We start from the raw sequence: 12,476 nt of genomic DNA, 5'->3' as shown, positions 1-12,476 counted from the left end.
GCCTCGATATTGATCTCTGGGTCCGCACGCTTGTGGATAGACGCAATTCAGTTGTTTGAATTCTGGGGACAGCTTGTCGGCGTCAACTGACTCGACGTCGCAACGAACTGTGTATTTCATCTTTACTCTGTTTGTGGAATACTCAAAAGCAATCCACTAAACGCCGTTGCCGTCGGACGACCAAGGGGGTTGTAGCAGAAATGGGTCCTGGTGCCGCCTTGGTGCCACGACCAGGCGTTGTGTTTGCAGGGCCCTGTAGCTCTCCAACGTCTTGTGGATAATGAACCTGCCCGATTGAAGACAACTGGAAGATGCATTGGCTTGCAAGGGGCGACATCTGCCATCCTCGTTGTTTTTGCTATTGGTGGTTCACACCCTCGTGTCTCCGTATGGCATGTTTGACTCATGGTGGGAGTACTCAGCCAGCATAATTACCTGTCTTCACTACTGTTGCATTGTTTCATTCTTAATTTCGAACTTGTATTATTCTCAACCCTCCTTTCGTAGACGTCTATTTCTTATACCATTCAATTCGCTATTGCGATGAATTATTGGCTACATACCATCTTTTGACAGTGGATGCAGATGCCATCCACAAGGTCGACACTAGAAATTCCGCTCACTTATGTAGCATGTGGAATGGTAACCTAACTCCTATGCGTATTTAATCACAGATGCTGACCAGCCAGTCTTCTCTACATGCTCAGACTCCGTTGGACAGGGACGAAGACTAGAGAACCTCAGCTGGCGACTCTGGCAAAGAGAGACCTTTGTTGTTGACAACGAGGAAAGACTTCTACTACTCAGACTATTCCTGAGAATATTCCTTCCGAGTCGAGAATGCCTGAACTATCTCGCAGTATTGTGTCTCTCATAGACGAAGAGGTCGTTGACTCTACTCCAGTATCAGAGATTGCGCGCCCTCGTGTACGACGTCAAGACTCTTGCGCAAGCACCCGAAGCAAACGTGATCACAATATCAACTCCGACGACTCTGAGAAGATGATTGTTCCCATTGTTAAGAACAAGGGTCCTCTGTCAGCCTCACGATGCTCCTGTCGCCAAGGAGTCCTTGCCAGTTCCTCCAGCTCTCGGGTGATCTGGCTCTAATACAGTCGAGTCGAAATTGCCTGCAAAGTCCATCACAGCTTCAGAGGGCTCATCGCAACCTTCGTCCCAAAGTCCCTCGCGCACTACTGTCGTGCATGGCTTTTGGCCTTCCCAGATTCCTCCCCCTCAAACTATTCCTGGTGCTGCTCCATCCTCAGACGAGATTCAGGAGCGTCAGTCATCGCCTGTGTCTAGTGAACAGGGCCAGAGCCTCAGAAACAACAAGCCTGTGTTCCAGATCGGCAGCTTGTCTAAAGGCTACGGCTCCCTTCAGAGCGCCGCGGCTTCACGACACCCCAGCTCACGTCTATCTGAGAGCAAGAAGCATGTCTCGTTCAGCAACAATGCTATGACACCAATAATGGATTACGAGGCTGCTGTAGACTCTGATACCGACGACTACAACGGCGAGAGCGCCATTGATGATAATGACGACTCTCCGGATTAGGAGGATGCAATTGAGAGCGGCAAATCCAGCATGGACGACAAGTTCCGACTATGAATATGTTTCTGACCTAACTGTATCTATCTACGTTATGCTGAAGCCTGATTGCGTAGATTCTAAGTCTTGTTGTGCACAGGGTGTAGGTGCTCCAACTGGTAGCAATACTATGGCTACGTAGACAGTCTGTTGTAAAGATCTAGAGCCAAACACACCAGGTGCGAGAAAAGGGCAAGGCAAATCAGATACAACGCCCGAGAGCACTTCGCATCGCAGATGGAAGTCTTGATAGATGCCATGTTTTGCCAAGCAGCACGTTAGTGTGAGGCACGAATCCTTACAGGAAAGGTTTACGATTGACCCAACGACCGACTTCCGGGAACGGCACCATCAAATTATCAACGCAGGGGCAAGCTGCCGAACATTATGGCATACGAGTAACGAAAAATGAAGAAGATATAGACTGGATCCTGAGATAATAATCGGACGTATTGTGGTCACCTCAGGATGAACAAAAGTTTCCAGATATTCTCGAGACCTTACGCGACAACAAGGCTTGTCTAGAAAAATTATTCTTAGAATTGAGACTAGCTACCATTATTCTGGCGATTGGCTGTTTTCCACGCCCATATTTTACAGTCCAGTGGAATTACGACTGGTCTGGCAATCAATACGAGTGTGGTTTTGGTTCAATATTATGCTTGCTTTTGCTAAGCTGCAGATCTCCGTGTTGCGCGGAGCCGGATGCACCATGACATATTGGAGACGGTGCGGGAATCATCCGAGAGCTGAACCATTATGCCGGCGCAGGGGTGAGGAGGGGGGTGGGGGGCAGGCTTCGTGGAGTTCTGCGGGGAGCAAGGTTATCGCCCAACCCTGTCTGTACTGGCATTAGTAGTCGCTGTCGCCCGAAACTTTGCTCTTTAAATACAAGCCATTTTCCTCCTTCATCAACCTAGAGTAACCCTCTAACTTATGCCCGATCCAATCTCTTCTCACCATGAAAATCCCGCTGGACATACAGATGAACCGTCAATCTCGGCATTCTAATGACCCGGGAGGACAATCATTGGCACAAGCAACCCAAGTACCCCTCGAAAAGGATCTCAATCGAGACGTACTGGAGACTATATGGCTCTACTCAAAATTGCATCGACCTTACATAGATCCCCAGACCCACCTTCAACATATTCGGTCGTCCGGAAGTGAAGGACATAGGATATGGCTTGTTCAGTCCATGGAAGAGTCACTCAGTCGGTGTCCAGAATCTAGCCATACGTTGGGACAGCATGTTCAACCCGTCAAGCAATCTTGCAATATTCGGCAATGCTCACAAGATCGGTCGAGGTTCAGCAACTCAAACTTGAGCATCTGGGGTTGCTTATGTTTGCTGGAACACTACGAATCGCCTATGCCAAAGTGGTTGGACTGGCCCCAGAAAGACTTTGACATTTGCGCGCTGATATTCGCCTCACAAGCATTGGGGCGCCATAGTTATACGCTTCCCTGCAACATAGCTCTCGATGACGTTGCAAGCCACCTCAATGTTCTCATATCCCTTCACAGTGACACAATGGCAGAGGGTAGTCCCAGTAGCCCAAGACGCGCCTTCAGCCGCAATATATGCTACCCACAACTGGTCGAAGCTCTGGCAAACTATTGTGGCCAAGAGCACAAAGGAGATGACCCCCCAATTTCTGGCTTGGATTCACAATTCATTGGAAATTGCACCTCTGGTATCTCTCAGCTGGCTGAGGTCAGGGATAGACATCAAATTGTCGAAAATCCTTGCCCAGGAACGCCTGAGGTATACAGTACCAAGCTAAGGGATTATACAGAGCTTGAAAGATGTGTTTCTCATTTAGGAGACCCTGCTGTTTTGTCGTTTTACGATCTTGTTCGTGAACTTCAACGATTCCCCGCAGCGGCAACAAGCTTTGAGTACTGGGCAACCGAAAAGCCTGGTGAAGCAGCTGTCCTATATATCATCAAGTGCCTCGCGTTTCTGGGATACCAGGCCTCGATGGAAGCTATATTGGAAGACCCAATCAAAATGCTGGGCAATATTTGCTATGCATTTGCTCTAAAATCAGCTGGACGAGGACCATACGACCGTCCATATGACCTACCCAAGACTCCACCATTCTCAGAATGCGAGGGCAGAATCGCGGAGACATCCCATGAAGACGGATCCGGTATTGGAACTTCTACTGGGGAACGCGAGCGTCAGACAGCAAAAGTTCCGAATGAGTGCAAATATGGGCACGCCAGAGACGCGATATGTGCAAACTTGACCTCGGTTGGCTTGGCCTTCAGGAGGGCAATGGTAGACGATGGCCATTGCGGTTACGATGCCCTTAAATGCACTACTACTCTACTACGAGCTTGTAACCTCTTATTCCGCGCTCGAGGAGCTGACGCTGGGCGGGCTTGTATCAAATGCATTTCGGACAAGGCTATGAGGGACTACCACCAGCACGGAGTTGAATGGCTCGTTGAATGGCTCCTTTCAAGAACTGAATCACGACTGCCGCGGGATCCTTTACCTGGTACACTGAATGACCGGATTCGGGCCTGTGAGGCAAAGTTGAACATCCGGAGATTCTCAATGACGCCGCAGCATCGTGATGGTACGAAGCTTATGTTCAAGACTGTCATGTCCGTCATGAAACCATTGGAATTTAACCCTAAATACAAGTTAGAGAAGAGGGACTCTGATGAGGTTCAGAGGGACTCTGATGATGTTCGTAAGGCTTCACAGACGCAGTTTATCTATGCTGCCGCTTGCTTGCTAGAACTACATTGCAGCCCCGAAGAAGCTATGGCGTATCAGAAATGCAGCTCTGAAAGAGCTTTGCTGCATCGGCATCTTGAGCTCTTTAACAAAATCATACAGAAGGTGGCCCGTCAAAACTGACAGGCAACAATGAAAGCCACATACTGATCGACTAACTATTAAGTTCGTTCGGACGCTGGAAGTTTAGTGCGAAAGATTGACTCTTTTCCCTCGTTGTATTGCCTTTTTTCTTGATCTTTCCTATAGTATGAGCTACACAGAATTAACATCATTTCGCTATGCTCGAGACCAGCTTCGTCGCCATCTTCGGCTCAGTACCCAAAGTTTGAAATTTATCGAAAACTTCTTGCGCAGCACGTGCTGAAACTCACTACTTTTGATGAATCAAGGCTCAGGCTTTGAGGCTACGTTTTACGCATCGTTGGTGTACCAAAATGAATACCAAGGAGCCCCCTTCTGAGAATTCAAATTAACACAATCGTTCTGAGGCAGTCTTTGTTGCATAGAACAGGGCAATTGTCTCATACGTCTCTTGCTGAAGCTGTCTCATCAAATATGTTTACAAAACAACTTTTCCGTTCCTCTTATTTCTTTCATCGTACGTACTCTACGTACCCTCATATATCTAGCATATCCATAAGGATGCTGATATTCGCATACACCTGATCAACCCACTTTACGCATGAAGTTGGACCCCCAAATTCAGCATATATCAAGTGGTACCCACTCTTCAACCCCATTGCTCGTGTAACCTACATAGAGACGTGCACGCGTTTGTTACCTGGTGAGTTAACATATATGATAATCTTGATGTTAACCTCCCTCGGGTCGCATTGGGGACGGTTCCTAACAGCCGAACTTCAACCGCTAACATCCACCAATCGTGATGACATGGCCGCTAACATGAGTCGCGTTAGCATCAATCACCTAAGCAACCCAATGATGATTGGCTTGCTCACTCATCGGGAGAAAAGTTTTCATCTAAGCCAAGTCGATAGCCCAGAGCTTTTTATCCCGTCGGCGGGTCTAACATGTAGCTGGACGTATGTACGCGGGGCTAACATGACGAAGCTGACTTGAACACCCTGGATACCGCCCACAGTCTTACCAAGTGCCTCACTCATTGAATGCAATCAGATATCAAATCTTAAAGTATGTCAATTTGCTATTCTGCTGTATTAATACTCGTGGTGCTGTTGAAGCCCCTTGATGCTAAAAACCGAGGTATGTTATCAGACGATTTCCGTATTAGGAAGTCTCATCGATAGTCTGCTAACCTATAGATAAGGCTACAAGGCCGCACAAGCTTACGTCGGCTACCCCTGAACAACAGAGGCAATTGCTTCAGCAATTTTCCGCGGCATGTTTCCTTTCCCTCCATCCTCAACACACGCACGCTCAATCGCATGCCTCCTAATAGCCGTCCTTCGTTTCACTCTGAGTGACACCGATTAGATCAACCTCAGCCCCCTTCCTCACGTGTTGAGCCAATGCCTGTTGCTCCGCCTCCAACAAGCCCCACTCCGGCTCCACCACCGGAGCAAACACCAGCGCCAACATCGGCCTTAACATCGACTTCAACATCGACCCCAACGCCGGCTCCAACACTAGCTCCCACCTAACTTGGCCTTCGGCGTCGATGTCGTCCCAGAAGCAGGGCCTAGTCCAAACAGTACCTGATTGGTACACCGTCCCGAAGACCAACGAGGATCGCGTGGCAGTCGACCATGTCAAGTTCATGAACAAGTATTGGCCGAATGGCCAGGCTGGTTGGGTCAAGCAGCCCTTCATCAAGACCTTCCTACCGAGCAAGCGCATTATTAATCAACTTCACAGCATCACGGTCCTCTGCCTCAATTTTGGAATTAACCTGCAGAAACTATATGAGTCTGGTGGTTACATTAGCGAAGCTGTCAAAACTGGAGAGTCACTCACGCAAACGAACTGTAGACAGGTTCTTGAACGTATCAAAAATGACAGACGCTTTCAGAGATCAGCGGATAGGTCTATCTTACGCGGAAAAGAGGGTGGCAGGTTTGACAAAGACATCTGTGGCGTTGACCCTGAGGAAGCCGCCAAAGCCGAGCCTTCTGATGACTTACCAACTATTGACAACATGGCTGCAGAGGTCAAGTTCAAGAGACCTCTGAAAAATGCCTTAGTCCCCATGTCAAACAAGCTACGACGATCCAAGAGGAACATGCCCGCCCAAGGCTCGAGTGCAGCAGAGTTGTTTGATCTTCTACAAGAGGGCAGTGACCACGACTCGCAGTTGGCCGCCTCATCTCTCCATCCGAATGAAGACGAGGACAGGGCCAAACAGAAACTATCGGACCCCACTGCGTGGCTTTGCGATGAGAGTATCGACCGGAGTGTCAGGCAAATTCTGCTTTCCCAGAATACATCCAAGTTTTCTTCGCGGCATCCACTTTGGCTCGATGTGCAGGGAGTCAATGACGAGGGAAAAACGCTTCGCGGCAAATTTCTAAAAGCCTTCAGCATAGTCTTTGTTCCGGTGAAGACGGCCTTGCCCTTCGAACACTGGTCGCTGGTTGTCATTTATCAAGAAAACGGCAGATGTATCAAAGCGGAGCATTACGACAGTCTAGCAGACGCCTATCGCACCCAGAGCATCGAAAAGGCGCTTAAGGAGGTGTTAGGAGATACCAAACTTCTCTTGATTGTAGGTATTGGATGAATCAGGCCCGAATTCGAATGCTGGCTGATCTTGAAAGGATGATTTTACACAAAGGGATGAGTATAACTGCGGTGTCTTTGTCATCTTCGCCATCGAACACTTAGTCATGGGAAAACAGATTCCACAAGATTTGGATCTTGCCAAAGAAAGGCAGAAATGGCGGGACAGACTCCCTCCTTCTCCTTATCTCAACCGCAAGACCTCATCGTCGCACAAGCTGTCGACCCTGGAGCCCCCGGACCACCAATCTCTAGTGTCTGGAACCCATTCTCTAGCGCCCGCGTCAAGCTCTGACAATTCTCCCCTCATCAAGGATGAGATTCTAGAGCGGATCCAACAGGTCAAAGAAAGCATCCAAGGCAAGAAAAATGCCCGCAGTAAGATGCAAAATCGCGAGACTTTTAGAACAGAACTTGGCTCAAAAATGGCCGACCTTCGTGGATTAGTCGAAAGTGGCGACTTTTGGACCAGCGAAGAAGAACGGGAGCAGTTTCTGGACGCCCTTGAAGTAGTTTGCAAGCTTAAGGAGAGGTTCGAGCCACAAGTCTTCCGTGGCGAGTCGAAGACACAGGTTGATCAAGATATCAAGAATCTTAAAGTTCAGATGAATGATCTGCACCAAGAACGTGTCGCAACGATCCAGAAGAAGGTTCAAGAGGCCGAGGCCAAGGCCCGAGATTTGGAGCTCACTCTACAGGAGGCCAAAAAGGCACAGGAGGAAGACACCACTGAAAGGGAAGAGGCACAACACGATGCTGACCATAGGGCTGCGCAACTTGAGAAAGTCAGCAGGGATGATTCAAGTAACGCTGGTGAATTTGAGGTCCTGAGTAAGGTTCGGGAGGAAGAACCAAAACATGAAAGACGATCATTACGACTTCTTTCCACTAAACGGAAATCACGACATTGAGGGAAAATGGTGTAAAGTTGGATTGGAGCATCGACACAGGCGGAAGAGAGCTTGGCATTGTAACATTGATATGGGATGGACATCCAACAGTAACAAGACGTCACCATAGGATACTAGAATGTCTAAGGGTCTGAATAGGTATGGTAGCTATTAGACGCCTTGGAGTGAGTTTTAGTTATATTTTATTATAGATGGCTTTTTTACTTTGGTCGCGGCCTACGCTTGTTATTGATATCCATATAAATGGGCGATGTTACTGTGCCGAATCCTGTTCTTCAAGCCATTGGAAGACTGTCGAATTGTGTTAATAGCATTGATACTAGCAAATAGTGGTATGTAGTAGCAGTATAGGTGAGAAAACGGGACAAAGAGTCGACCGCAACAGTTTTGTGTTATATGAAACTGGATTCCTGTTATAATAGACCATGCTGGTATGGATGTTGGTTAGCAATAAGATGAAGTATATTGTGCTAATATGGTCAGCAATGTTAACCTACCATACAAAGGCGTGCTAGCATAGTGGTTAATTGGATGTTAAAGGCCATGTTAACATCTGTGGCTGCACTAGCATACATGGATGACTATGCTAACATGAGGCGTATGATGACACTGGATACTATGATAACATGATATGCTCAGACGCTGTGCGGCATTCAATGCTGTCTTGATACGAAATGTTAAATTGAACTAGGGCATAATCTCATATATAATACGGTGCTTCAATTGGCTGGACATTAACGCTCATGTATGCTAACGTTGAGATGGTGTAAATTCTCAAAAGCTAACATCGGCCATGTTAACATGGCCTCAGTTGCTAACATCAGCATCCCAACACAGTTTGATTAGAGTAATGCTACTACGATATGGCAACGATGCGGCAAGCAAAACAAAATATCTTTAAATAATGTAGCCACCCATTGCGCGGACATGCAGTGACTGCAGAATACCTACCTTTGAGAATCCAAGTCACTTTGCGCAGGCGTGGCGACCTGGATCTTCCCATGGTGCTTTGTTTGGCTTTTGTTAATCCCACGACAGGTAACACAGCATTTCAGTAGGCAAGGAGAAAACAATGCATGATTATGAAAAGAAAAGAAAAAAAGGCGCATCTCCAATCCCGTGATTTGTCACGCATCATTAGTACCTTGCTCCCGGGTATGACAGCACATATGCTGAGCGATCTTTAGCAAATCTCTAATAGAATTATAAGCCCTTCCAGTAGCAGGTAAGGCAATTCACGGGGACTGAGAAGATCAATCGCATTCAATGCACTACGCTATATAGTTCAAGACTCTCGTTACTCATAATAAGGAGGTGATGTGGTATGAGTCACGAGTGTGTCTTCAGTACAAGTTTAAGATCCAACCAATAATCGTGCCACTTCAAGAGAGCAATGCTAAGCCGTGACACAGTCCACGAATGGCGACTAGCTGCGTTCCTCCCCGAAACGGAACTACCATCAAAATACCGTATCTCACAAAAACTACAGTCTTCCACTTCCAACTCAGCGAAGTGATCGGTAAACCGGTCTCATATGGTGGGAATACCTCGATGTGTGACGTTTGAACGGGAGAGAGTGTTGACGATCCTGGGATATACTAAGAATGGCATTAGTCGATTTATTCTATGCTGCGCGCCCTATCAACAAGCATGTATTGAGATATGATGGAATGACTCATGTCCCTTTGGTTTCTTTGCCAACTTTCGATGCTCGACTTCTGCTTTTTGCTCCAATGGTTTGAAAGATAGGTTGACGATAAGATGGAGGACAAAGCTACACAACAGCATCGCATGGCCAAGCTCGTCTTCGCCAGTGCGTTCCCGTTGACTCGCTCCTCGACACTCTCAGACCGTATCTAGATACCGAATTCATCGTGGCACGACACAAAAGTCCTCCATACTGCCATATCTCAAGGATATTGGACGGTTTGAGAAGGGAATGAACCATGATGCATCCAGTTGCAGGAATTGTAGCCGAGAAGAGGCCAATTCCATCGATGGGCCCGAAGGAGCAGACGCATAGCCAATGCACAGGTTCCCCTTGGGCTTCATGTGCAAATTGCATCGAAACGAAGTTGTTTGTCGGTGCTGGGAAGGCCATCGGGTGCCATGGGGTCTAGTGGATCAGTCCAGCGCTCTCGACTGGTAGGTCATCCACTCAACACGGTCCTGAAGGGCCATCATCTTGTCCCACATGGCTGTGAAAGGAAGTCATGGGAATGCTGCAACTCATAAACCATTGTTGAGAGGTCCCCAGGCATGGGTGCCACAGAGTAGCTGTGTCGCCGGGGATCATCCATCAAAGATCCAGGGGTAGCGATAGCGTGGTAGCTTTCGGTCCGTGAAACTTGAGGATCAGGGAACATCTGAGAGGTGTAGTGTTGGGGATGCATTGATGAAGTTATCGACTGCCTCGGTACTGTTGTAGGGACGTTGGAGGGAAGCGGCCGGATGTGTGCTGAAGGTGACTGGATAGCTTGACCAGATATCCATATAGAAAAACTCTGCTTAGATCCACTTGCGATAGATGATTCACGACTTTCCTGCGGAAGCATGCCGTCCGATACGCCAGTTTCGAGAGCTTTAGGTCTCCCGGGTGCGATAGCCTGCTCAAGGGATTGGACACTATCGCTGTGAGTGTTGGGGAAGTGCGATATTGCGGCCGGGTCGTTCTGCGATGCTGTACCCGAGTTCAAGTAACTAGTAATGTAATCATCGCTGATCCCATGCCGGTTGAGAAGACCACGGAGCTGTCTGTTCTCCTCTGCAACCCTCCGCGCAGCATGTTGCACCTCTGAGGACGCCTCGACACCTTGCAACTCATACACTCGGAGTCGTTGCTCGAGCTCTTGGAGATACTCTCTTCTTCGGGCCCGGGACCTCCTCTGATTATCTCTAATCCGGGCAAGGTTTGCTTTTTCCTATAGACAAATACATGTCAACATTAGGAACATAGATCGAAGAGGAATGTATATGGATAGAGGAACGGGTCACATACTGCCGGGGTTGACATTCTACGGTCGTCTCGGCAACTGCTCCGACCAAGGTCCAAATGGCGGAAATTCTGAGGCTTCAGGGAGATATAGATAATGATCAAAGACTTTTGATGGAAGGTGGACAGCGTATGTGTATTGAAAGAACAAGGAAACTTTGAGTGTGGGAAGAAGGGGAACGCGGGAGTAGTATTTATATCCCGAAACTTCGTAAAGACGATGGCCGCCATTCAGCCACATTCCCAAATGGAAGAGCATGTGTGGATGTAGCGCATGCATGCAATAGGGGCTTCGGTTCGCGGAAGCCTTGTCAAAGAAAAGTGAAAAATACCAGAGTCAAGGTCGACGTCTGCCTTGTCGGTTGCCTTGCCGCAAAGCCATACAGGGTTTAGGATTTATGCCAGAATTGGGTTCCGTGTGCGCCGTTGGCTATTGTTTCGCAATTCAGCGACAAGCTACGTATGACTGCTAACGTGGGTTCAATGGCTCTTTCCAATGAGTAGGGCTGTCGTGGCAGGGAATATGCCTTGACGACAAGTTCTTGGCCCGGTAGTTGGCCGCCTGCGACGAGAAATGCGACAGCGCAGCGTTCAACGTCACCAACGAGAAGGGTCGACTACCGACCCGAAAAACACCTTTGACCAATCAGCAACTCAGGCCGGGTACGATGGAAGGCTAGTCCTAACTAGACTAGACTGGATGGGTCACCGCCTACAATGCCCCAAGTGCCAGGCTGGACCAAGCATTTCCGCTCTCGACGAAAGATGACAGGCTCAATTATACTGTTCCGCTATTCGTATGAACTGATCTCATCAGGATACTTGCTATCGTATTTTTCATTTCAATCGCCATCCATGACTTCATGACGCTGCATTGCCCCTTTACGAGTTCGGCGAAAAGCTTGGACCTAGACGTCCAGGCAATGGCTGAGTTGGCTGAGTTGGCTCAGACATTCACGGTATGGCTTAATTGCGATGAGATGGCATCATGTTTGTCTTTTCGGAAGAATAGAATAGTACAAGGCTTATCTTGAAGAAAGGCTGTTGGATGTGCAACTTCGCCAGCCTCGCAAAACACACACACAAATCTATTACGCCCGATAGGCCACTGCCCAGAGGGCTCTACAAGCTAAAGATACATACATTACACCAGTATTTGCCTTGATCTCGCCAAGCCCTTGCAGTTCCTGTCTTGTCTTTCCGGCCTGCTTGTCGTTTGTCTTCTTGACCCCCGTGGTTATTAGTAGTAGCAAGTCAACTTGAAGCCCAGTTTCCTCCAAGTGTTCAGTTTCCTATCGTCGGCGGCTGAAGCGGTACCTGCTTGTAGTTGTACAGGGTAGTTGTTGTTGGTCTAGGTTRGCAGTGGTGTTATCATCTCTGTTCTAGGCGACCTGTAGCGATCGCAAACCTGATTGTGGCTCGTACTGCGTCCATGTTGGGTGTCCACTTTTGTCCATCTGATGTAGCTTTGCCCCCCAAGTGAAAGGAGAGGTTGCCGCCCTTCTCTTCTATGCATCGCAGCATCAT

At 48.2% G+C, this 12,476-nt stretch overlaps 4 protein-coding genes across 4 annotated transcripts; 3 read left to right on the top strand and 1 right to left on the bottom strand.

Moving 5' to 3' along the window:
- Positions 1–840: 840 nt before the first annotated feature.
- FMAN_14161 (uncharacterized protein) lies at positions 841–1,558 on the top strand (the record flags this gene model as incomplete). The annotated part of the gene is made up of 2 exons (XM_041825603.1): positions 841–1,068; positions 1,121–1,558. 2 exons carry the CDS (start codon positions 841–843, stop codon positions 1,556–1,558), a joined length of 666 nt encoding a protein of 221 aa, XP_041690966.1.
- A 1,567-nt stretch (positions 1,559–3,125) lies between these two features.
- FMAN_14162 (uncharacterized protein) lies at positions 3,126–4,469 on the top strand (the record flags this gene model as incomplete). The annotated part of the gene is made up of 1 exon (XM_041825602.1): positions 3,126–4,469. The coding sequence occupies one exon, from the start codon at positions 3,126–3,128 to the stop codon at positions 4,467–4,469; it is 1,344 nt and encodes a 447-aa protein (XP_041690965.1).
- Positions 4,470–5,988: 1,519 nt separating this feature from the next.
- FMAN_14163 (uncharacterized protein) lies at positions 5,989–7,957 on the top strand (the record flags this gene model as incomplete). Its single annotated transcript, XM_041825599.1, has 2 exons — positions 5,989–7,032; positions 7,085–7,957. The coding sequence occupies 2 exons, from the start codon at positions 5,989–5,991 to the stop codon at positions 7,955–7,957; spliced, it is 1,917 nt and encodes a 638-aa protein (XP_041690964.1).
- A 2,180-nt stretch (positions 7,958–10,137) lies between these two features.
- On the bottom strand, positions 10,138–11,180 carry FMAN_14164 (uncharacterized protein; the record flags this gene model as incomplete). Its single annotated transcript, XM_041825598.1, has 2 exons — positions 10,138–10,878; positions 10,956–11,180. The coding sequence occupies 2 exons, from the start codon at positions 11,178–11,180 to the stop codon at positions 10,138–10,140; spliced, it is 966 nt and encodes a 321-aa protein (XP_041690963.1).
- Positions 11,181–12,476: the final 1,296 nt, after the last annotated feature.

This window comes from Fusarium mangiferae (assembly GCF_900044065.1).
Source record: "Fusarium mangiferae strain MRC7560 genome assembly, contig: FMAN_scaffold022, whole genome shotgun sequence".
Classification (NCBI taxonomy): Eukaryota; Fungi; Ascomycota; class Sordariomycetes; order Hypocreales; family Nectriaceae; genus Fusarium; species Fusarium mangiferae.
The sequence above is the reverse complement of the archived record's forward strand: the minus strand, read 5'-3'. Positions and strand labels throughout refer to the sequence as shown.